General features: G+C 43.3%; 1 protein-coding gene across 6 annotated transcripts in view; it reads right to left on the bottom strand.

The window, feature by feature from the left end:
- Window positions 1–6,374: 6,374 nt before the first annotated feature.
- FKBP5 (FKBP prolyl isomerase 5) overlaps window positions 6,375–26,535 on the bottom strand; it is a 116,368-nt gene continuing 96,207 nt past the window's right edge. For all 6 annotated transcript variants that reach the window (XM_079781538.1, XM_079781536.1, XM_079781539.1 and 3 more), the window contains 6 exons: window positions 25,130–25,286; window positions 19,386–19,476; window positions 17,029–17,112; window positions 10,571–10,756; window positions 7,543–7,782; window positions 6,375–6,886 (listed from right to left, as the gene is read on the bottom strand). In XM_079781538.1, the coding sequence (XP_079637664.1) occupies window positions 6,779–6,886; window positions 7,543–7,782; window positions 10,571–10,756; window positions 17,029–17,112; window positions 19,386–19,476; window positions 25,130–25,286 (866 nt within the window). In that variant the 3' untranslated portion in view covers window positions 6,375–6,778. The remainder of the gene's footprint in view (window positions 6,887–7,542; window positions 7,783–10,570; window positions 10,757–17,028; window positions 17,113–19,385; window positions 19,477–25,129; window positions 25,287–26,535) is intronic.

The following is a 26,535-nucleotide window of genomic DNA, read 5'->3' as shown; positions in this document are numbered from 1 at the left end:
ATACAAGTCCTTCGGTTGATCTCTTATCTCCTCCACCTCTCCCTAACCTTCCCGCAGTAATTTGACCTTCTGTTTGATGCTTTACTGTCTCTGTATCTATCTTTTGGTTCAACAGCTTATAATTTTCTTTATTATCCATAGATGAGTGAGATCATGTGGTATTTTTCTTTCATAGACTGGCTTATTTCACTTAGCATGATGTTCTCCAATTCCATCCAGGTTGCTGCAAATGGTAGGAATTCCTTCTTTTTTATGGCAGCATAGTATTCCATTGTGTAGATGTACCATAGTTTTCTGATCCAGTCATCTGCTGACGGGCACCTAGGCTGTTTCCAAATCTTTGCTATTGTAAATTGTGCTGCTATGAACATAGGGGTGCATATATCCTTTCTTATTGGTGTTTCCAGTTTCTTAGGATATATTCCTAGGAGTGGGATTACTGGGTCAAATGGGAGTTCCATTTTCAGTTTTTTGAGGAAACTCCATACTGTTTTCCACAGTGGCTGCACCAGTCTGCATTCCCACCAGCAGTGCACGAGTGTTCCTTTTTCTCTGCATCCTCGCCAACACTTGTCATTTGTTGATTTGTTGATGATAGCCATTCTGACAGGTGTGAGATGGTACCGCATTGTCGTTTTGATTTGCATCTCTCGGATAATTAGTGACTTTGAGCATGTTTTCATGTGTCTCTTGGCCTTCCTTCTGTCTTCTTTTGAAAAGATTCTATTTAGGTCTGTTGCCCATTTTTTTTATTGGATCATTTATCTTCCTTTTATTAAGTTGTATAAGCTGCCTGTATATGTTGGAGATTAAACCTTTATCAGTGATAACATTTGCAAATATGTTCTCCCATACAGTGGGATTTCTTGTTGTTTTGTTGATGGTTTCTTTTGCTGTAAAAAAGCTTTTTATTTTTATGTAGTCCCATTTGTTTATTTTCTCTTTAGCTTCCATTGCCCTAGGGGCAGTATCAGTGAAGAAGTTCTTTCGGCATATGTCTGAGATTTTGCTGCCTGTGGATTCCTCTAGTATTTTTATGGTTTCTTGTCTTATGTTTAAGTCCTGTATCCATTTTGAGTTTATTTTTGTGTATGGTGTAAGTTGGTGATCTAGTTTCATTTTTTTGCATGTATCTGTCCAATTTTCCCAACACCATTTATTGAAGAGACTGTCTTGACTCCATTGTATGTTCATGCCTCCTTTGTCAAATATTAATTGAGCATATTGGTTTGGGATAGTAAAGATTCTTGATATGATCTCAATCTTCTTGAATTTATTGAGGCTTGTTTTGTGGCCTAATATGTAATTTATCCTGGAGAATGATCCATGTGTACTTGAAAATGTTTATTCTGCAGTTTTTAGATAAAAAGTTCTATCAATTTCTACTAAGTTGGTCTGACCTAATGTGACATTCAAGGCCATTATTTCCTTATTAATTTTTTGTTTGGATTATTTATCCATGGATGTAAATGAGGTATTTATTGTGATTTTCTCCCTTTATGTAATTACCTGCTACTATTTGGTTGTGTAAATATTTACCATTGTTATACTCGTATTCTTATTGGATTGATCCCTTTATAGTTATGTAATGTCTTTTTTTTGCATTCTTTATTTTAAAGTCTATTTTGTCCAATATGAGCATTGCTACACCAGCTTTCTTTTCTATTTGCATAGAATATTTTTTCCATCCTTTCAGTTTAGTCTATATGTCTTTCAATTTTATTTTTGTCTTTATTATTAAAAGTATTACAGATGTCACCTCCCTACCCTCCCCCCCATTGACCCTCTCCACCAGGCCTCTTTCCCCCCTCCCCCAAGCCTTCACCACACTATTGTCTGTGCCCAGAGGTTATGCATATATACATACTAGAGGCCCAATGCATGAAATTCGTGCAAGAGTAGGCCTTCCTTCCCCTGGCTGCCGGCACCGGCTTCCCTCCGGCTGCCAGCAGGCACCTGGGACCCAGGCTTCCCTCACAGCCCCGGCTTTGTCTGGAACATCGTCCAGAGGGATGTCTGTTCTAATTAGCATATTACACTTTTATTATAGACCAGAGGCCCGGTGCATGAAATTGATGCACGGGAGGTAGGGGGAAGTCCCTCAGCCTGACCTGCACCCTCTCCAACCTGGGAGCCCTCAGGGGATGTCCTACTGACGGCTTAGGCCTGCAGGAGGCAACCAGGCTGATCAGGGGAAGGTGCTGCCCCCATCACACCACTGCGGCTGCCACTGCTGGCCACCGCAGCCGCCAAGGTGTTTTCATCAACACGGAATCAAGTCACTTCACCATGAAATGATAGGCATTTTCAAGATGACACTTTTATAGGATATCTTTCTTTCTTTCTTTCTTTCTTTCTTTCTTTCTTTCTTTCTTTCTTTCTTTCTTTCTCTTTCTTTCTTTCTTTCTTTCTTTCTTTCTTTCTTTCTTTCTTTCTTTCTTTCTTTCTTTCTTTCTTTCTTTCTTTTAAGGGACTACCAACATCTCATTCCATATGCCAAGAAACAAGCTTCAGACTAGAAAACCTACTTTGGGATTGCTTAAGGGTATCAGGTGACCTGGATAACCATGGGATGGCCACTTTACCACAGGGTCTTCCCCCTTCCTGACCTCCAGTCCTCGGGGAAGCCTGCATTAGGGACCCTGCTCCAGCTGTCCATCTATGGGTAGCAGTTAGCACCAGCAGGATTTAAAAAAAAAAATGTATTTTATTGATTTTTTACAGAGAGGAAGAGAGAGGGATAGAGAGTTAGAAACATCGATGAGAGAGAAACATCTATCAGCTGCCTCCTGCACACCCCCTACTGGGGATGTGCCTGCAACCAAGGTACATGCCCTTGACCAGAATCGAACCTGGGACCCTTGAGTCTGCAGGCCGACGCTCTATCCACTGAGCTAAACCGGTTAGGGCAGGATGTTACATTCAGTGATGTTGAGAGTTACATTCAGTGATGTCCCTTTTGGTCATGTATTATTATGGTCACACACAAATTATGTGCACTTATAGGTCAAGAGATAAATTATGCCAATATAGCAGCATCAAAATTATTGTGCCTTCTCTATATCCTCTCTCTACCTCCAAAAGAAATGTCAGATATGATGAAACAAATCTATAAGGATGTACTGAGAGTTCCCCAAAACGTCTTCAAGCCATTAGAGAGAATGTCCTTTTAGGTCATTGCTATTCAAACACATAAGCAGCCAATCGATGGAAACAACATACAGGTAGGTGGGGGAATTCTGAGTTTGGGGGTTGTGACTAAACTAAAATTCACTGTATTTGTCACCAGTGTTGGTGACAGTCTCCCATACGTCCTAATGCGCCATGCTTAAGCGGGGTTCAGTGCTGCTAGAACGACCAAATAGGTGAACAAAGTCCTTCAATGATACTCCTCAGGCTTTAGATCAAGTGCAGACTGCCTCGAATTAGCCAGGATCACAAATTTCTGCCAGGACTCTGTCTCTGGCTCATCTCAAGATCCTAACGAAATCATCATTTGCTCAGGAAAAAGGTGCAAAGAGGATTATCTCATTACTAAATAACTTAGCAGCCAATGGGGAGGGAGCATACCTCAAATCCAAAGATGTCACAAGGAATTGAGAGAAAACAGTGCCTGGAGCCTGCACCCACCTGTCTGTACACCTTGATGGGACCCCTGGGGAAAGTGTGCCACCGCCCCAGCCCCACGCCACCCTCCCTTTGTAGCGTGTGAATGACGCACAGTATGTGGCATCGTCTCCTAAAGCGGTGGTTCTCAACCTTCCTACTGCCGCCACCCTTTAATACTGTTCCTCATGGTGTGGTGACCCCCAACCATAAATTTATTTTCGTTGCTACTTCATAACTGTAATTTTGCTACTGTTATGAATCGTAATGTAAATATCTGTGTTTTCCGATGGTCTTAGGCTCTACAGCAGCGGTTCTCAACCTGTGGGTCGCGAAATTACAGTTATGAAGTAGCAACGAAAATAATTTTATGGTTGGGGGTCAACACAACATGAGGAACTGTGTTAAAGGGTCGCGGCATTAGAAAGGTTGAGAACCACTGTGCTAAAGCTTTCAGAGTATGTAACCATGAGTATCCGATGGGATCTGCTCCTTAAGAAGAAATGTGTGCTTAACACCGAGCATCACCTGCACAGGCTTGCTCTATTTCTCATATTTATTAAAGGGCAAATTAAATCTCTTCATTGCTCAAATTGAACCTAATTTACAATCACTTAAAATGGTGGAATCCCCCCTGGGTAATGAGAAAACAAAACCCTCTTATTTTCCTGGTTATTTGGTTCATTTGAACGAAGATGCATCCCCACCGCCATTAGCCCAACGCTGGTTTCGAGCTGTGCATCACAGCAAGGAGCAGGTCAGCACTGCCCTGCCAGGGTTCTGTCTCATTTCAATGCGGGCCCCAATGTCGTTTTCCAGCCCAAGCAACCCTTCCTGAAGACTATTCAAGCAACACTAAGAACAATGGGAAATCACTTTTTGCATTTAAGGAACACACACAATGTGCATCTGAATGGTTTTTAAAAATTGTTTTTAATTCATCCCCACTCCATATGCAGTCTAAAAGACGGTTCAAAGACATCTGCCGATTTCTAGACCAACTGTTTGAGATTACTGGATTTGACACAAGAATCTGTGAAGTTTCTTTTTCTCAAGTGGTGATGGCCACCTTCTGCTTGTTTGCTCAGATCCACACTCTTGCATGTTCCCCCGGGGGCTCCTTCACACTTGGGACAGTTGCTGGGCTCATCTCATTTTGGACACTTTTATGTTTGCTAACTGCAAAAGCTAACTGGCCTTTTTAGGTCAAATCTCAGTCATGGGCTCACTGGAGTCATGCTCTAGTCAACAGAGCTATAAATGCTAAATAGTTAAGAGGCAAATAAGCAAAATCAACTTTTGCTTTTCATATTTCCTAGATAAGATTTGGGGCTTTAAAAAAAATATATTATGGAAAAAGAAAAAAGTATGAGAATTTAAAAGGATTTTTGTTAGCATCAACAGAGAAACACAATTTAATTCCATTTGTTCCATGGAGAAGAAAACAGGTATAAAAGGAAGTGATTTTATATTTAGATTTAACTGGGTCCTAACGTAATAATAAAACTTTTGTTAAAACCACCATAAAAATTAAAACTAATCTAAAATATAATTGCAGTGTTCTTTCGGATTTGAGAGTGAGATGTTGTAGGTTGAAGCGAATGTGCCCTTGGGTTGCCAAATGCATCCCAAGAGTGTTTCCTAGGCTGTGGGAATAGAAGGCCAGTGTCAATATTGTTTATCCATAAGGACGAACCTTCAACTACATGTCCAGATCTAAGACTTGCCCTACCTCAATGCCCAAGTATTGGAAATTGTAAGCTAGATGTACCTGCATGGGAAGTTTTTTTCACAACTCACACCAGAAGAAAGAAGCTCTCAGAAAAGGAAAAAAAAGCCACTGTGTGTCAACCTGCAAGGAAAACCCTAATGTAGAAGAGCAACTACTTATTTTTTTCAACCGCAGTTTGTTTTTAAAAATTCAGCTACTGCCCTGGCCAGTGTGGCTCAATTGGTTGAGCGTCGTCCCCTGCACCGAAAGGTCGTGGGTTTGATCAATTCCTGGTCCATGCATGTTTGGGAGGCAACTGATTGTTATTTCTCTCAAAACAAAACAAAACAAAACAAAAAACAATAAAGACATACCCTCAAGTGAGGATCAAAAAAAAAAAAAAAAATTCAGCTACCTAATAGTAAAAAGTCAAGGTTTTTGTTTGTTTTGCATGAGAAAGGAGTGTAAATAAGTTCATAAACCAGTATACAAATGTTTATGAGCCAGTAATTTAAGAAAGACAACAACAAAAAAGCTGCATGGATCCTAAAAGGATATGTGATACATCCACTCCAGTCAGAGGTATTGTAAGAACAGTCTGACGTCCTCAGAGCGGGCAGCATGGAATCAGGTGCTGCACCAGTGGCGATGCCGGCAGGCAGCACTGCGCTCAGTTATTCCCTAAAAGGAACAAAGGAAGGAAAACAAGCAGTTCTGATTGCTCTTTTCACATTTCCGCCTCTCAGAACTCCATCCCAAACAGAGAAAGACCGCGGTCCCTGCGGGAGAGTTTGGGGAGTGGCAGGGTTCCTGCTGAGGGCGGGCTGGGCGTGGGAGAAACCCACTGCTGCAGGCGGCCGCTCACAGGCTGGGCTACATCAGCAAGCAGGTGGCCCTGAGGTCCTGGCTTTCCAGTCTGTGCCGCGGCTGTGGGCCTGTGGGGCACCGGCCCCTCTACTGTGGGTTCTGTTGGTTAAAAATACAACAGCTGCATTTGCAGCACTTCAGTTATTTAAAAACAACAACTTCATCCTCCTTTCCCTCATCCAACTGTAAGAAAGGAGAAATTCATTAAGCATTTATTTTTAGGTTTCTGAATTGCTATTAAAATTCAATTAAATGTAAAACCTAATAGACAGCCCCAAATTGTTAGGATTATCTCAAGGGACCCTGAATTGGGCAGTGAAAGTTGACATCAACTGAAATGAGCTGGACTTGCGCGGTTGGCTGTCTCCACGCCAACAGCCATCTGTTGTCCCCCCGGAGTGGTCCCACGCCACCCCTCAATGAGAGCGCTGGGCAGCAGCAGGGTGTGGTTTGGGGAAGCTACTGGGTTTGCCATTTGCTTCCAGAATCACAGAGACTATGATGAACTTGACATTGAACACTGCTGAGTCCTGAGTTGGGGAAAGCCCGTGGAGGAGGGCCGAGTTCAGAGGCTCTTCCCTCCTTTGCCTGGTGTCATACATGGCCCCTGGCTCTCTCTTCTTCCACTGCTTGACTTCCTGTTTCTTTTTCATTGGTGACCCCTCCTAAAGTCTTCTGGCCCATTGCTTTACTGGCCTCTTCCTGAGGAAGAAAGAGTGGGATGCTCAGTTAGCTCCTGGCCCGCAGACGTCTGTCCGCTCAACGGGAGAGGGCAGCGCAGGATACCTAGGCTTCCCGGCTGGGTAAGCCAGGGCTGCGCTGCCCAGAGTGGGAGCGGTCACTTTTCTCCAGTTAAAATGACCAGCTTGCACTGTGTGATAACCAGGTCCACGTGGCAAGCTGCGGGGGGGGGGGGGGGGGGGGGGGGGAAGCTCAGGAGCAGAACGCAGTCTGCGGCCGGGGAGCAGGCCTCCCTCGCCCCGTGCCAGGTTGGCTCCCGAGCCTCCAAGTAGAGGGCATGGCGGTGGGCATCCCACCACAGCCCATTTCCTGGGAAAATAGAGGTATCACCTGGAAAAAACCTAATGTGCTTGATTTTTAAAAAAGAATAAAAGCTTTAGGCCATGTCTAGGCAATCGCTTGGCCTCAGCTCCTGCATGGACAGGCCAGTGCCTCTACTACAGGCCTTGGTGAGCAGAGCAGCCCCACGCCCCCTCTGGACCAGACCAGCCTCTCAGCTCGGAACCCGTTTCCCTGGGCTGTGCTCTGGCTGTGGAGCTGTCCCCTCTGAGACTATAAATCCAAGGGCGAGGTCCGTTCCGATCTACCACCCGACGGCCAGTGTGTCCCACACACACCTTGGCATCCTGCTCCGCAAACTTGGTGAACATGTTGGCGTAGATTCTGCGGTCTCGCTCGTTGTGCTCCTTCGCCTTTTTCTGGCACATGGAGATCTGCTGCCGCGCGGCCTTGTTCTGGGGGTTGACTGCCAGCACCTTCTCGAAGTCGCCCTTGGCTGACTCGAACTCGTTCATGAGCAGCTGGGCTTCACCCCTCCGGTACAAGCCCTTCTCGTTGGCACTGTCTAGTCCCAGGGCCTGGAACACACGGTGTATGTTTCAGAAAGAATGAATGTAACTTACGGGACTTTTGAAAGAAACTCAGTATTTAAATAACTTACTAAAGCTCTCTGGCCAGGGAATTAGAAAAAGTGTATTGAAAAAATGGGCGCAAGGTTATTACATACTACTGATCAAAACACAACTAATCACCCAAACTAATTTCTGTGTTTAACACAATTTCTCTAAAAACCCCAAAGGATTTGGAAGGGATCTTGAGAAGTTCATTTTAAAGTTCAATTGAAAGGAGTAAGTGACTAAGAATAGCTGAGCAAATTTTGGATAAACAAAAATAATAAGAGGAAAATTGCCTTACCTGAGAAAAAGATACACTACCAACTATTGACATTAAAACAGTTCAATTGAAAGGAGTAAGTGACTAAGAATAGCTGAGCAAATTTTGGATAAACAAAAATAATAAGAGGAAAATTGCCTTACCTGAGAAAAAGATACACTACCAACTATTGACATTAAAACAGTTTGGTTACTAGTCCATGAACAAACAGGTCAGTGGAGCAGAACAAAGCAAGACAGACTCTTGACAAAAAATGGGGTCAAGACAGTAGCTATCCATGTAGAAAATAAGACATTCTTACCTCACATCATAAACACAAAAATAAGTTCTAAATCAAGTATTTTTACATGCACTGCCCAATAAAAAGAACAGATTTTTAAAATTATTTAAAAAAAAAAGTAAACCTAGTTGGAGCAGGTTTTGCTAGTACTGAATGGGGTTATTTTTATACTCTTAGGGTGGGAAAGACTTCTAACCAGAAAGGAAAAGACAGATTTGATTCTGTCAACATTAAAACTTTCTTTATGGAAAAAGATGCCATCCCAAGTTAAAAGACAAATAAGAATGGGGTCCTAGTGTCCCTAAGTGTTCAGAGTCATAATGTATAGATTATCTCAATCAACCGAAAACAGACCAATAATGCAGCTGAAGAATGTGAACAGGCAATCACAGAAGTACAAATAGCAAACAATGAAAATATGTGCAATAAGAAGTGAAGAAAATTTGTCCATTGAGGAAAAAAACCACTGATAATATTCAATGATAATATATGTTTAGATTTAAAATGTTACTGTATTAAAATTATTGTCTTTTGACCCAGTATTTCCACTTCTAGGAATTTATCCTATAGAAACAATCCCACAAGTATGCAAAGAGAGACACCACATAATCTGTAACATTACAACCTGAACATCTACCAAGAGGGACTGGTGAGATAAACCATAGATGGCATGCAATGGATACTCAATAGATATTTAAAAGAATGAAGAAGAGTTATATGACAGATTGATAAGATGCAGAAAAATGTCATTTTATAAAATTATGTCTAAATCTATATATTCTAATTTTTAAAAGAACATATACATATATGTTACTCTATGTGTGGAAAAAAACGGAAGGAATATGTGTGAGATCAATGAATGATTTTGGGAGAGATGGTCAACTGGAATCTTATAAATGAACTTTTACTTTCTTGTATGTTTCATAATTTTGAACTTGAATAACTTTATACTATTATAATAAAAAATAAAAAGCTTAAAATGTAATTAATAGTAATATTTTTTCTTAGGTAAACATTGAGTAAAACATGATAGGAACATATTAATCCACAAAACTCAAAATCTTAAAATTCAAAAATAATCTTACAAAGAATATATGAAATCGTTGCTTGTTTTTCTTATCCCTTTCTGTTTATCTTTAAGATACAATCGATTGTTAGCTGTTACCCATAGCATAACACACACTGTTGGCTCTGAGACCAGATATCTGACCTAACAGTCAGCATCACATACATGTGCATAAGAACACCAGAAGCACGCTTCAGACAGACACCTTCACGAAAACCTGGGTTCACAGCCTAGGAACAGTATTAACAACACAAATGTAAAAGGGAGAGGGCTGCTGATGCTTGGTGGGTCTTTCAAACTATTTATGTGTATTCCTAATCAGGGAATAAATATGATAGCAAACAGTGACTTCCTTATATATCCCCAATATGAGCAGTTTCGGCCCGTTTTATTAAAGTACTAAAAGGCTTAACTTACATCTGTTCTTATTAAATTGAACCTGAGGAGTTATATGTCTAATCTGATACCAAGTGATATTAATTTAAGGAAGGATATGGATAAAATTATTTAATTTTATTGAAACTTTTATGCATAATGCATTATTATAAACTAGAGGCCCCGTGCATGAATTTGTGCACAGGTGGGGTCCCTTGGCCTAGCTGGTGATGGGGCCGATTGGGGCTGTGGGAGGTTGGCTAGTGTTGGGGGAAGAGGAGTCGAGGGACGCTGGCTGGCTGGGCGGTGGGACCACAGGAGGTTGGCCAGCTGCCTGATCCGGGTTGATTGGGGCTGGCCGGGGAGAGGGGGCGGGGGGGGGGGAGGGACTGCACCAATCAGGGCCATCGGGGGGAAGGACCATGGGAGATTGGCCGTGGGAGCGCACTGATCACCAGGGGCAGCTCCTGCATGGAGTGCCTGCCCCCTGGTGGTTAGTGCGTGTCATAGCGACTGGTAGACCGGTCGCTTAGGCTTTTATATATATAGATAGTCTAGGCCTCAGAAAAGTCTTTAATCAAAACCTTTCTGAATTTCCCAGTTCATATTGAGAAACAATCCCAAACAAACAAACAAAAAAATATAAAGCCAAATGAAAAACCCTCAACCCTTGGCGAGCAGCAGCGAAGGCGGACCAGGGATGAGGCTGGAGAGATGTGTGGCCTCTGCAGCCCAGCCTCGCAGACGCTACCTTATCGCAGCATTCCACGGCTTTGGTGTATTCTCGGAGCTTCAGGTAGCACATGGCCAGGTTCAGGAAGGCAGCGAGCAGGAACGACTCGGAAGCTTTCGATTCCTTTTCGGACAGGCCGTATTCCATCTCGAGCCAGGACACTATCTTCCCGTACTGAATGACCGCCTGCAGGTACTTGCCTCCCTAGGAGAGAAGAGCTGGGCATTACTCTCAACACAGGCTCAAGAGGGGCACACGAGAAGTGTAAGCCAAGGCCTCCCTGGAAATACCAAACCCTCAAAATGGAAACCCCCTCATACAAACCCTGGGATTTCATCATTTGTTTTTGTTCTCATGGGTGGCTAGCCAGACACTTTTCCATTCTCTCTGAAGTCCCAATGACCAGTGAGCTGGTCAGGACAGAGACTGCCCTGCACTTACCCTTGACCTGTTCCAAGGGGGCAGTGCTCTCAGCGAGAAGGCAGCAAGGCATTGGGGTAGCATTCTGTGGTACTGTTATCTATCTATCTGTCTGTCTGTTGGTCCGTCCATCCATCCATTCATCCGCTTTCCAAAAGGCTGGTGCGTAGTTCCAGACCCTGTCACTAGGTTACTGAAGGGGGAAGTGCCTTTTCCCGGACTCCTGACCATCAGCACTGTGCAGGAGATACATCCTGGCAAATCCCGTGACCTATACGAGGGCCAGCAAACTTTCTGCATGCACTCCACCCTCACTCACTGAGAGAGATATCACAGAGGCCTACAAGAATGTCCCTGCCTCAAGGGACCTCAAGGGGTTGGCCTAAGAAATGAGCTCACCTAGAAGGAAGTCCTGATGTTGATTTTGGGTGAGGATGGAGTAGACCAGTGCCAAGTGGAGTATGGGTCTGAACGAGGCCAAAGCGGCACCCCACTGAGCACCCCTCTTCAGAGGGAGCTTAGGAAAGGGACCACAGAGAGAGCTCCCCGTTCCACTTGAGAAAGGCAGTGCCAAAGGACTGAGGTTTCTGAAGAAGGCTACTAAATTCAGTCTGTTTCTTCTCCACCTCAGAAATTTGTGATACAGGTTGTAAGAATATGAAACCAGGCCCTTTAGGAGTAAATGCTGAAATTCTTGAGGAAATCATATTGTACTTGCTATGGGCTGAATTGAACCCCTCCCCCCAATTCATACACTGAAGCCCTGCCCCCAATGTACTGTTTTTGGAGACGGGACCTTTGGGAGGCAATCAGGTTAGGAGAGCCCTGTAGGGGGTGCCCACCAGAGAGAATTAGTTCCCTGCTTCCTCTCTCCCCACCCACAGCAGCTAGGGAAAGTCACATGAGGACACAGCAAGAAGGATGCCATCTGCGACCCAAGACGCTGCTGGCACCCTGGCCTTGGACTGCTATCTTCAGACCTGTGAGGAAGGAATTCCTATTGTTCAGTCTCGGGCGTTTCGCTGTGGCAGCTGAGGTAACTAAGACATAATTAGTTAGGTGCGCCTTTTGGGCACCACGTGAAGCAGCCCTCCCCCAGTCTGGCATCCCCTCCTGCTGAACCGGGAGCTCTTCGAGGACAGGAAGCATGTTCCAACCCTTTGGAGTATCAAGGGTTTAGCACAAACAGGCCCTTCATGAAGGTTTGCTGACTAATATCAAGGTCAAGGAATATAATTAAGGAACCCAAAGACCTTCTATCATTGGGGCAATGTGGAGGTGGGTAGAAACGAAGGGTGTCATTTCATTTAGATGAGGTAAGGGCATTTTCCCTTATGCCTAGTTTCTTCTTCCTCTTTCCTCCTTCACTTAACGTACCTATTACCTTTCCAATTTCCTCCTCATATATTGTTATAGGGAAAGAAAAGGAGAGCCAGGGAGGACAAAGAATGGATCTTACAACTTTGGTAGGTTTTGAATAACAGAATGGTAGAAGGCTACAGTTTCTAAAAAGAAAAACAAGCAATGGACTTCATAGTAGTTCCTTTACATTGAAAGAGCATTTTAATTTCTTGAAAGCTCTTTCATATATATTATAATCATACATAATTTTATTTAGGTCACTTCCAATGAGCACAGTACAGGTATTTGCTTTGTGGTACTTCTGCTTCTGATGTGCTAACAGGAGTTCTCCACTGGGGTGACTGTGCCTCCGGGACATTTGGCAATGTTTGGAGATGTCCTTTAGTCGTCATGTACTAGTGGCACCTACTGGGTAGAGGCAAGGAATGCTGCTAAATATCCTATAATGTCCACGACAGTTTCCCACTAACACAGAATCATTCGGCCTCAAACGTCAACAGTGGCGAGGCTGAGAAGCCTGCAGTATAAGAATGCAGAAGGAGCCCTGGCCGGTGTGGCTCGGTTGGTTGGAGCATCGTCCCTTGCACCAAAAGGTGGCAGGTTCAATTCCTAGGCAGGGCACATACCCAGGCTGCGGGTTTGATTTCCGGTTGGGGCGCCTCTAGGAGGCAATTGATCAATGTTTCTCTCTCTCACATCGATGTTTGTCAGTCTCTCTCTCCCCCACTAAAATCAATTTTTTAAAAATGTAGGAGAAAAAAGGCAGGGTTGACTCATAAATGGCTTGTTTCTAAATCATAGCACTGGTTTCTTGGTTCAGCAAGAGCGGTCAAAACATAGTAAAGCCTGTTTGTCTGAAAAGGGTTCCGTGGTTGAAAGATGATCCTTAACTAGCTTGTTTTGGAAATGCCTTTTCCCCATAGAGCACAAGGGGGCGCCAGAGCCCCATGTCACTGCTGGGTCCTCGCCACCAAGTGGTCAGAAGAGAGAAACACTAAGCAGGTGTGATAGTGAAGGCCTTGTCCTGCAGATTGCTGCCAGCTAGGGGGAGGAAATGAAAACCATGTTTGTTTCCCTGACCTGTACAGCGACTGGCATGATGTCACGTTGTTACCTAGACTTAATTATGTTTAGCGCCATAGAGTCCTCTTCTACCTTTCTTCCCTTCAGTGTTCAGAGGCTGATAGGAATGTACAATCTACACAGCAAAATCGCTATTTAGCTGACCAAAATTCAACCCTCTTAAGGAGAGAGATTTACGCACTAAAGTGTAAACCAAATCGCAGATCAATGGAAATGGAGCTCCCATGTCCTGATGTCATGAAATGCACCTTTTTATGTCACCATCTCTGCTGTCACCCACAGCCTGGATGACTCTGCCTGCGTGTGCACAACGCTCCAAGTCAGTCCCCAGAAAGACGAGGCCCAGGAGGGCAGGGTGGAGGGCTGAAACCTGCCCTGAACTCTGAAAAGGGAATGTGGACAGGAAACGACCCACCGACCTGTTTGAGGCCTTAGAGCTAAAACTAGGCCCACTGCTGGGACCTTTTACCTATAATTAGGAAGGTGCCTCTGGGAAAGTGTTCAGAAGTACAAAATGTTCAGAGACATTCTGGGAGAAAGGCTTAGGTCAGTGGTTTTGAACCTTTCATTAATTTTCCCCCAATGGCCTAGTGTTTTGAAAGATTTCATCTGTCAAATTGCATGTTAAAAATAATATGTTCCATATGTGTGACTGCTGATCCAGATTTTATTCAAAGATCAGTAATTTTAAGAGGGTTCATAATATTATGAAATACACAAATCACTACTGCAGTTGTGGTGCTAAGAAGCAACCAAGTTCAGAAACTGTATAGACACCTAAGCAATGTTTTTTGCTATTGATCACAAATTCTGGCATCTCTCTGTATATATATTCAGGACACAGCCATATGGCATGTGGCTTTGCAGCATTACTTCATTATCAGTAATGTTCCCCAAAGTTATGAGCCATCAGCAACCAATAGTTTCTGGTGAATCGTCGAGCTGTTTTGCTACAGAGTTGATATGATTCTAGTTAAATGCCAAGAGCCTCAACCCCCTGCCTGAACTGTTAATGTTCTATTTAGAAGTTTGGGAAATATAAAAAAATACATTTAAAGATTTTAATGGACTCCAGGTATATAGGTAACACCATTCAGGATCTGAGGTCTAAAGGGATTTTTACAGAAAATTTTCTTTTTATTCTAGTGTACTGTGTATTTGGGTTTATAAAAAACACACTTGAAATCTTACTTGAATAGTTTAGAAGTATCCAGTATACATAATTGAATTAAAAAATCAAACTTGCTCTTGAGAGTTTAAAAACTTATAGGATTTTAGGGCTGGAAGAAACTTGGGGATCATCTAATCCAGTGGTCGGCAAACTGTGGCTCGCGAGCCACATGCGGCTCTTTGGCCCCTTGAGTGTGGCTCTTCCACAAAATACCACGTGCAGGCGCGCACATACAGTGCGATTGAAACTTCGTGGCCCAAGCGCAGAAGTAGGTTTTCGGCTCTCAAAAGAAATTTCAATCGTTGTACTGTTGATATTTGGCTCTGCTGACTAATGAGTTTGCTGACCACTGATCTAACTCCCTCAACTGAAAAAGTAACCACTTTAAACTTTAAATCATTTGGAATCATAAAGCCCAGAGTCTAATTCAGAGCTCATTTCATCACTGTTTTCTGGTGATCCATACAGTATATGTAATAAGTAGTTAAAAGTAAATATAAATAATTATATATTATGTAAGCCAACAGGTTTCAAATTTATTTAACCAAAACCCATAGTAAAAAATATGTCTTAAAAAAGTCTTAAATTACGATCCACTACCCATTCATACACAAGTGAACAAAAGACTTATGAAACATTTATCCTTAGTACATAACGTAATATACATTTCCACTATACCAATTTCATGATCTAGTAATGGCTTTCCTCTCAAAGTTTGAGAAACAAGAGCCTTGCACGCTGCTCCTGGGCCGCGTTCACTCTGCTTACGCAGTGCTACATCATTCTCCAGGCGTTTCATGTCAGCGCACAGCGCCTCCACTCCCTCCAGACCAGGCTGCCAACCAACAGCAGGTCTGAGAACCAATGCTCCACAAGGACTTGCCGAAGCACAGTTGTGCACCGCTGCTGTAGACTGTTGAAAACAGCATCGGATTTTTGTTCTTGGATTGCAGTGGCAAGAAAAAAAGAAAGAAGGAAACCTAACAACACTGCCCTTCGTCTCTAACTCTTGTTCTCTAAGCCCTTCGCGGATACGGAGCAGGTACATCTTGGGGTGGGAAGCACTGAGGTGCATTCTGATTAGAACTGAACAGAGTGCTGTTTCTTTTTTGTCTTCAATCTGGGGGTTTAAGATCTAACTGAGGAAATCACATCTCCCTAGGTGTTACAAGAAAGGGTTTTCGAGAAGCGATCAATGACAAAGATCATTCACAAAAGTAGGTGTGGCAGGGACCTCTGTGGTCATCGGAAGAAATGAATCCTCTTCTATCAGTTTTTCCCTTTCTTCTCTCTCTCTCTTTCTCTCTCTCTCTCTTTCTTTCTTTCTTTCTTTCTTTCTTTCTTTCTTTCTTTCTTTCTTTCTTTCTTTCTTTCTTCTCTCTCTCTCCCCTTCCTTCCTTCCTTCCTTCCTTCCTTCCTTCCTTCCTTCCTTCCTTCCTTCCTTCCTTCCTTCCTTCCTTCCTTCCTTCCTTCCTTTTTCTGTCTTTCTTTTCTCTCTCTCTCTCTCCCCCCCTCCCTTTTCTTTCTTTTAAAAATATTTTTATTGATTTTAGTGAGGAAGGGAAAGGGAGAGATAAAAACATCGACGAGAGAGTCATTGATTGGCTGCTTCCTGTACGCCCCTTACTGGGGATTGAGCCCGCAACCCGGGCATGTGCCCTGACCGGAATAGAACCCTTCAGACTGCAGGCTGGCACTCTGTCCACTCAGCCAAACCGGCTAGGGCTCTATCAGTTTTCTTTTGAAATCTGTGCCTGTTCTCTTTCCTTTTGTCACATGCCTTAGTGACTTCACTAAGACAGTGGAAAGGAAAATGATGTGAAACTTACCCCTATGAATTCCAATACAGCTAACAATTATTTTATTCTTTCTTTGTTTCATCCCACGAACACTCACTGAGTGCCAACTATGAACCAAAGCAAGATGCTTCAGGCCTGCAGTGAGTGAGCCAGCAGTGGTGGCCGGGCAAGCCACCCTGGTCTTTCTTCAGGGAGGGTTACAATCCAGAGTAGACAATGCAAAAGTGGTATCTGTGCTCTGGCCACATGGCTCAGTTGGTAGGAGCATCATCCTGTACACCAAAAGGTTGTGAGTTCAGTTCCCAGTCAAGACACATACCTAGGTTGTCGGTTCAGTCCCCGGTTGGGGTGCAAACAAGAGGCAACAGATTGATGTTTCTCTCTCACATTGGTGTTTTCTCTCTCTAAAAATTAATAAGCATATCCTTGGTGAGGATTTAAGAAAAGAAAAAAAAGAGGCATTTGTATTCTTTTGTCACGTTAATTCATTCTTTCTCACTATTTCTTATACTGTAAATGACAGACCTATAAAAATTCAGGGTTACTCTTATCTAGAAGGGTGTCGATAAAATTCAGAGTAGGGAATACCAGCACAATTCATTAACACCTGAGCAAGTTCTCTGAGCTAGACACTCACATACCTTGAAGTACACAGTTCCCTTCTCCTTGACGATGGCAGCCTGCTCCAATTTTTCTTTGGTATCCATCTCCCAGGATTCTTTGGCCTGTTACGTAAATTTGTGACAATGGTTAGGTGAACAGAGAAGGAAAAAGCATCAGCTTATGCCCATAGAACAAGCAGTAGCTCCTTGTAGAGGCCACCCACACCTCAAACACACTGGCTTTTAAAACTGTGCCACCGCCAAAGTGAGTTCTAGTCACTGCCAGGCTAGAACTGGCTTTTCAATGACAGCTGTGCGGGACCCCGCTGCTCAGGAGGAAGGAGCAGAAAGCGTGGGGGACTGCGGCAGAGCACATCTGGAGAGGTGTGCAGTGAGGCCACACAGCGGAAGCTAAGTCCCTATTTCCCTCCCATAAACGGCACCACTCAGTTGCCATTATGACTTCGAGCTGTTTCTCTCAGGCCTTGGTTTTCAACTCTAAAATGGGAACACTACTTCAGGCAAGTCACAGTTGTATGTTGATGAGAATTTTTAAAATCCAGGTCATATAGTTGTCTCTTCCACTCTAACGCAACCAGATATGTAAAGCTTCCACACTGTATCCACCTGCAGATGTATCCTCGGGGAATTTCAAGCAAAACATAATTGGGAGGGTAAAGCTGATGCAAAAACATAATTTCAAAGCCATAGATAAACGTTTTAATGATCATCTGCTAATTTGTATTATGTGTGTCATTATCGTCCCAAATTAAAGGTATGAATCCAGAAACAACTACACTTCCATTATGAACAACTGGGTTTAGGAGGATCAGAGTCCACAGAACAATCTGGGGTCCTTTAGGGAAAACAACAAGGCTATGTCAGAGCCACTTGCTGTGTAGGAATTATAAGCTTAAGTGGGTACCTCTAAAATTCTCTCTTCAAGACACTTGGTGGTATATTCCTGGTAGTCCACTCCCACCCCCCAAAGTGAATAATGGGAGTTACTAGTCTTTCTGGCAACCCCATGTTGCTTCCTAACAACTTAGCTCTATCATTTAAAAATCTAGTAACCAGGGTCCTTTGCATTTTTATATTGGGTTCAGTCTTTATGGAGTATTAAATATCCTTAATATGAGGCAGAGAATTAAATAGTGTTGCCTGAACAGCACACCCCTTCTTCACATGGTTTCAATAAAGCAAGCGGGGTTCATGGATACACTTGGGCGATGACAGATCCAGCTCACTGTGGGCAAAGGAATGCCAGGAAGCAATGTCCACCGGGCTCGGGTGGGAAGGGGCAGGGAGCTACTTTATTGAAGCGGGAATAGGGAAGTCAAAGGTCCACATAACCATATGCAAGGGCTGTTCTCTCTCTAATGATGTGGAGGCAGAGCGGCAGGATCAGTGCTGAGCTAGCAGGCTGTCCAAAGAGGTTCTGTGACAAGAAGCAACGGTCAATGATGAGAGCACGTCTGCTTTGAGGAACATGAGTGTGAGGTTTGATCAGCAGCATCACTGCTAGGGGAGAATCCCAAAGCAGGCCTCCTTGCCTTTCTTAGCGCAAAGCTCCAGGTCTACTGGACTGACAATGGTCTCCTTCCAGAATCTAGTGAAAGATCAAATCTTGTGTCCAGTCCAAAGCTTAATGCACAGAAGCTGGAGGGAGCCCTGGGGCGTAAGAAAGGCACACCAAATGCAGGGCTCTAGGGAGAGGTGGGCTCTGGTGACTGATGCACAGGGACTCCACAGAATGCCTAGCTTGGGCACATGCTCTGTGCTTGTCCGGCAAGGCTGCTGCTGGGAGCTTCCAGGGGCGGGCCTGAGATGGAAATATACTCAAGAGGCATGCCGTTTTTGTCCTCAAGGCCACTGACAAACTCTTTTTTTTCTACTTGGACAGGTATGAAAAGAAAAGGCCTGCGGTTAGCAGGTTGTCCTTGTGTTCATTGTCACAGAGCCTGGTGGCCCACGAAGCCTTGCATTTTTGGACAGTAACTTGGAGCCATGCTGAGGGCCTCTTCACTCCTGAGAAGGGTACAATCCGTTCAGCACTGGAAAACGGCGCCCCTCCCCCAAGGAGCGGCTTGGCAGAACGTGAACCTTTTTGTCTTCAACCCAGGAAAAAAAGTACAAAAAGAACAAGTCTAGGAACAAATAGGGAACAAGTGTTGGATTCTACCCAAAAAAAGTTTAAAAAAAAGGGCTGACACATAGGAACAAACTCTGAACACTGCGCTCCGTAGCTGTGGGTCAGCCATGCTGGCTCAGGGGTCCCAGAGACAACATGCAAATAAGACCACTGACCTACTCCACCCAGAAACACATTCTATAGTTCACAGGAAGTGGGCAGAGAAGAAATATACCATGATTTCAGAGAAGTTGGTATTTCTCACCTTTTCGAAGCTCTTAAGTGTAACTTCATATATAAGCTCAGCATTAGGTTCAATGCCAAATTTAGGCTTCCCTGCCTCTCCAAAACCATATCTGAAATGGAGAGTAGAAAAATAAAACTTTACAAGAACTGGTGTATTTCCAGGCACTTCCTTTGGTACTTTGTGGCATCACATGAGCGCAGAGCTAATGTCTGCAAACTACACAGACTGGAGACCCTGAGGACAAGCCAGATGCTGATCAGAAGATCCTGCTAGGTGCCCCTGAGGCTTCAGAAACCAGGCCAGACTGAGCCTCCTTCCTTCTTCACATCCCTGTGCAATTGCGACACCTGTTCTCCTCGGGACAGCTTGCTTAATGTGGCCTTAATGTCACTGCCCTTTCCTCTGCTTGATTTCCTATCGAGTTCTTTGATAAAACAGCCTTCATTTGGCTATTAGGACCCTCCCCGTGGCCTCATCAGCAGGAGTGTGAGAAGACAGGCACTGTTGTCACAGTGCTGTGCCCACAGCGCTGTGCATTAGAGGCTTAAGAAGCTTTCAACTCTGAAGTGCTGTCTCCGTCAAACAGCACCACTTCCAGTCAGGTGAATGGGAGGAAAGGCTCACACAGCAGGGGGAAATGCATTTTCACAGTATTTCTTCAATAGTTTTGAAGAGCACACTAAAAAATACAAGTGACATAACAAATATATAACCAAAAAGAACAGCCTTAGCAAGTTCTAACCCTCATAAAAGACATACTTTCCCCCTGGCTGGTGTGACTCAGTTGGTTGAACACTGTCTCGTACACTGAGGGGTTGCAGGTTCGATTCCCAATAAGGGCACATCCTACGTTGCGGGTTTGATTCCCAGTCAGGGTGCATGCAGGAGGCAAACAATTGATGTTTCTCTCTCTCCCTCTCTAAAAATCAATGAAAACATATTTGGGGAAAAAAGAAAGCAATATTCTTACAGCTCTGTGGCTCGTACACTAAATGCTACAACTTTTAGCCAAAATCTTACTGGACAAAATCACTGCAGACATATAAATTTGATTTTCAGATCACGTAGGATCTTAATAAATACAAGGCGTTCAGGGAGGACACGTCTACCAGAATGAAGTGCTGACGGAGCTTCGTCTGTCTGGTTCAATGGTTTCCCAGCGTTTTGAACAAAACCCAGCATATTAAGAAAGCGCGCACTGGAATATATTCTGTTCTCATCTACCAGTATTTCAAGCCAGACTACTCTTTAATATATGGAAGGACATTGCGAAAACCTTAGTAAACCCAAACTTTCAGGCTATGGGTTGAAAGATGCCAAACCAGGTCGATGCCAATGAATATTCTCTGGGGCAAAAGAACCAGAGTGGGAATATACAAATCCTGCTGCTTGCACTACTCTCTTTACCCCTTGCCTGAATTTTCCCGGAAGAAAATGATTACTCACTCACCTCCACTGTTACACAAGTAAATGGAAGCTGGAGCCAGAGCAAGGCCATGAGAGCTGGTAGGAATGGGGTGTGGTGGTCATAATAGCAGGGCAAAGGGTATCTTCAGCAAAGAAATAAGAGGACGTAATTGCTAGGGGCCAATAATAGGAGGTGGTGACCAGTTCTCTACCTGGGCTCCTAGACCTATGTATCTGCTATTTTGTTCCTGCCATCTGGTAAATAAAGAACATTCCGTAACTGCTGGGAACCGGGCTGAGGGGAGAGTCCTTGCTGAGCGTGTTTACCGACAGCATGTTATATTTGGAGCCCTGTGCTAAACAGGTACAAATACAACAGATGACCTGGCACGTGCCTCAAACCACTGGCTCTCAATAGGGGTGGATTTAATCCTCTCACCCCAGGGATATTTGGCAATATCTGATGGGTTTATCACACAGAGGAAGGGGCTGTTGGCATCTAGTGGGTCTAGGCCAGGGAAACTGCTGAACATCCTACTACTATGCACATGTCAGCCCCCACAACCAAGAAACTTCCAGCCCAAGATGTCAGTAGTGCTGAGGATGAGAAAAGCTGCCTTAGTGGAACTCACAAATAGAGGTCTCATGGCCGGGGGTGGGGGTAGGGTCAAGGGAGATACCAAATTGTCCTGGTTTTTATCAGTGGGATTAAGGAAGACTGGGGAAGGGCATTATTCCTATAACCTCTCCTGGGTTCAGATGAAGAGATTCTGTGGCGATGTGTGTGGAGCACAGTGTCCTGGGAGGAGCATCTAGCTGGACTGCCATGTTACACAGAAAGCTGTCTGTCTGACGCTACACCAGCCTGGCAGGCTAGGACCCCAGGCACAGAAACACTTCTCACTGAAGACAGAAACCACAAGTAGGATTCTGGGACTTAACCAAGAGACAAGCTGGGCTACAGTAACAGAAGGAATGTTATTAATGGGTTTGTTCTTTTTTCTTTTCTTCTTTTTCTTTTATTGTATCTATATGAGAAGATGGATGTTCACGGAACATATTTCACAATATATGTAATTCAAACCATCATGCTGTATGCCTTAAATTTGCTGTATGCCAATTATTTTTCAATAAAACTGGAAAAAATATACTTCTATTTGGTGAATTGGAAAGACCACAAAGCAAACTTTAATAAATCCCAAATAAATAAAAATAAATAATAAATATTCTTGGATCACAATTCAATAAAAACACATTTTTTAAAAGTCAGAAGGAAAAAGTCCTCCTGGCTAGAGATGTTAAAATCTTAATCTTAAGAAAACTGTTGATGCAGGGGTACTTCAAATAAATATAAAATTTGTAGAAAAGAATGACAAAGGAAACAGTATATGTCAGAATCTCTGAGATACACATAAAATGGTACCCAGGGGAGCATTCATAATATATATTTTTAAATATCCAAATTCTAATTTTACTCCTTTTGTATATTGTTCATGTAACAATTTGTAGTACTTCTTGATATACCTTTACATGTATTTGCTCCCACATGCATTTACAAGTACATAAATCTATATATATAAAAGTCTAAGCGACCGTCGCAACCAAAACAACTGAACAGTCAACAGAACAGGCTGCGTGGGGCGACCAGGCCGGCAGGAGGGTTAGTGAGGGACGACCAAATGACCGAGCAGCAGGCTGCGTGGGGCAACCAAGCCAGCAGAGGGGGCAGTTGGGGGTGACCAGGCCAGCAGGGGTGGGAGCAATGAGGGGCGACCAGGCTGGCAAGGGGGGTGCAGTTGGGGGCAACCAGGCAGTCAGGCAGGTGAGCAGTTAGGAGCCAGTGGTCCCAGATTGTGAGAGGGGTCCCGGATTGGAGAGGGTGCAGGCTGGGCTGAGGAGACCACCCCCCCACCCCCGCCCCGTGCATGAATTTAGTGCATCGGGCCTCTAGTATACAAATAAACAGGTATTAATTTGCAGTCTTTAACTATAGTTTTAAAATATACTTAAGTTAGTAATAAAGTAAAACAATGTCGATGACATTAATGTTCTTGAATAGCTGCCTACAGACAGCAGGGATACAAATAATGACTATTAATGACCATTAGCCTTTATGTGCATACAAGCACTTATGCCATAAGTTCTTACCAATTGCTGCCTTTTTATAGACAAAAAAACTGAGGCTCAGAGAGAAGTGCTTCCTGAGAGTCACACAAAGAGGAGTGTAGAGCCAGGATTTAAATTCAGACTCTGTGTGTTCCCAGAAAATGGTTTAGTTTTTGACCCAGACTGCCTTGTTTTTGTTTGGGGTTGGTGCAGGACAGAAATATAAGGAAAACGTCAAAACTCGCCACCCTTAAACTAAAATGAAAAAGGTGAACAGTCACAGTATTTAAAACAATATACAAGATACTGTCCTGATGAGAAGAGAGAAAATAGGTTCTTTGGAAGTGTTTTATAAACTTCTTATGAAAACATCCCGTCAAAGAGTCCACCAGAATGGAGGAGAAGGTATGCCCTGGAAATCTTTAGAGAAGGCACTGTAGGTGACAGGAAGTCACACAGAGCATGCGTTTGCAACAGCCACATTTACAACACTTAGGTGAGTGCTGCACAGGCCTTTCTACATATGGGGATAATGCCATGCAGTGCACGTGTGAATAGTCTCCTTTTGTACAGCAGGCCTTTACGTAACTCAACATACTAACTGACATCTTGAAGAGAAAAAGAACATATTCCTTTTGAGGGGTTTATATGTGTCAGGCACTTTGCCAAGTTTTTACATGCATTATCTTATTTAGTTCTCCACAAATTTATGAGTTTCCATCTCCCCAACTTTACAGAAGAGGAAACTAAGGCTGAGGAGAATTAAGTGACTTGCAGAAGTACACAGAGCTTACTAATGATACAACAAACAATTTAAACTTGCAAGAAACTATTTGCATTAATAAACATAAGGATAATTTGTTTCTCTGCCATTAGACTTGAGACATCTGCCTCTACAAGTGCCTTGTCAGCCAGGTTAAAATATAACAAACGGATTCAAAGGATATCATATGCTCACAGTGTATAAAGAACTTATCCTCAAGGAACTGAAACCTGTAAAGATACATGGGACATAAATACCACTCTCTTTATAGAAATTTAGAACTACTGTAATTTTGGAATGCCAGATTAAAAACTATTAGATATTATTTAGATATTATTTAGCCTTTTCTATGCACTGCTTGATTTTAAAAAAATTCATTATAGAAAGAGAAATAGGTTCACCTGAGGGTGAACTACAAATATGAAGTAAATATAAATAAGAGACACTGAAGTGGGACTCCATTAGTGGAGAAAGGAATATGACAGAGGAAAAGAAGGTATTAAATAAAAGGTGCCCCCAGTGAAGGCTGTAACAAAGTTCAAGGTTCAAGGTGGTGAGCATTTTGGAAGGGTTTTCAAGTGAGTAGTGGCATGGTTAAAACATCACTTGAGAAATAGGATCATGGCCCAAGTGTTAGGGCAAAGGTAAATATGCCACTGATTACTACTGAGGCTGCACAAAGTCAAGTGATTATACAACAGGCACAATATTACCTATTGGTAAGTCCATTTCATTAAGATTCTTAATTTCTCAAAATCCTACTGACTGAAACCCAAAGAGCCAGAGAGGGAGTAGACATGAGATAAGCAGATGCACTTACAGGCAAACAGAATCAAAATACCCTGGTTTCTCTCAAGGGCCCATTTCTCAAGATAGAAGGGTTGGGTCCATGGTATAATTTTAGATCTAAAAATAATACTAAACATGTTTTCACAAGAGAGACTGTTAGTGTCTGATAGTTCTAAGCTTGGAAGTGCTAATGGGTATCCTTATTATGGGAAAAATTTAGGCAAAAATGAGTCATCTCCGCTGCCTTTAGGTCCAGGAAGAGCACTTGTTTTTTTTCAGGGACTCGGTATAAGAACAGGGGGCACAAATTCAAGTGGTAATAAGTCATCCAAATGCTTCTTCTACTTCCAAGCCACCATGTTTTACTGCCTCATTTGGAGAAAAGGGAACAGGGGGCAAGAGGATCACATGAAAAGTCCCAATAGCTTCCTGTCTTGGCAATACGGCAGGCAAAACGAATACACAAAAAAGCAAAACTTGTCTGTCAGTCCTATTAACACACATCAATCAAGTAAACAGGTCCATAAACCTTTGTTATGTAAGGCCCAGTAATTCACTCCATCGCTAACTATAACTTGATTTAATTGTTTCTGTTAGCATTAACTTCACCGAAAATATCAAATGTTGACCAAACAAGCAAGCATACCCCTGGTTCTTTAGACAATGTCACTGTGTACTGAACTGGTATGCTGCTTACCGTGGTCCAAGACGTAAAATACATTGTTCTTCCCGCTGCATTTTCTCCAGGGCTTTGTCAATTCCAATTGGAATGTCGTGGTCTTCTCCTTCGCCAACAATGAAAACCACATCTCTGCAATCAAACATCCTTTCACCACAGCGGCCTTCCAGGTGGACTGAGGGAAAGGAGACAGGCAGTCAACCAAGCTGCTCCTCAGGACTGGCAAACTTAGGGAAGTGATAAATGAGTGTTTCCCCTTCTCACTCCATCTAGAGACATAATGGTATGTGTTGTGGAAGCTTAGTCTACCTGGTCTGAAATTTAAGAGCATTCATGTTTCTTCCTGTTTTAAGCTTAAACTTCGAATTACTGATAACTATATCAATATGATAGCTTAGTGAATAATAAAAGTATGGAAAATAGGTTTAATTGAAACCTACTAAATGGCAGGGGTTTCCTTAGAGCAGTGGTTCTCAACCTTTCTAATGCCGCGACCCTTTAATATAGTTCCTCATGTTGTGGTGACCCCCAACCATAAAATTATTTTCATTACTACTTCATAACTGTAATTTTGCTACTGTTATGAATCGTAATGTAAATATCTGTTTTCCGATAGTCTTAGGCAACCCTGCTAGCGGTTCTCAACCTGTGGGTCTCGACCCACAAGTTGAGAGCCGTTGCTGTAGAGCCTAAGACCATAGGAAAACACAGATATTTACATTACGATTCATAACAGTAGCAAAATTACAGTTATGAAGTAGCAACGAAAATTATTTTATGGTTGGGGGTCACCACAACATGAGGAACTGTATTAAAGGGTCGCGGCATTAGAAAGGTTGAGAACCACTGCCTTAGAGGATCAAGAAATACTATATTAATGAATAATTATCAAAATGCCACCAATTTAATATCAAACATGTAATGGGTTAAACATTTAGAACTGTACTTTGGCTTTGGATGCTAGGATGAAAAACAACTGAATGACCATTTCCCATTGACATACAAAGGTTAACTGAATACAGAAGCTCTTCTTTTCCTTTAAGGGTTTTAATCTCATTCACAAATATCTATATTGTGAAGGTGCATGAAATTCGTGCACAGGGTTGGGGAGGCGGGTGTCTCTCAGCCTGGCCTGCGCCCTCTTGCAATCCGGGACCCTTCAGGTAGGTAGGTTCCCTAGGCCTGGCAGGAGATCAGGGCCTATTGGAGCTTTCCTTCCCCGGCTGCCGGCAGCTGGCCCCACTTCCGCCGCTGCCACTGCTTGCCACCTGTGGGGTGTGATCGCTTGGCTGACCTGGGCCTCCCTCTGCGGAGCGATCGCTGGCCAGCCCCACACACCCACCACAGTGTAGCTGGCTGGTGGCCTGGGCCTCCCTCTGTGGGGTGATCAATCGCGGGGTTCCTAGATCGATTGCCCCACAGAG

The sequence above is a fragment of the Cnephaeus nilssonii genome, assembly GCF_951640355.1.
Source record: "Cnephaeus nilssonii genome assembly, chromosome: 9".
NCBI classification, from domain to species: domain Eukaryota; kingdom Metazoa; phylum Chordata; class Mammalia; order Chiroptera; family Vespertilionidae; genus Cnephaeus; species Cnephaeus nilssonii.
Note: the sequence above shows the minus strand (reverse complement) of the source record. Positions and strands in the feature narration are given on the sequence as shown.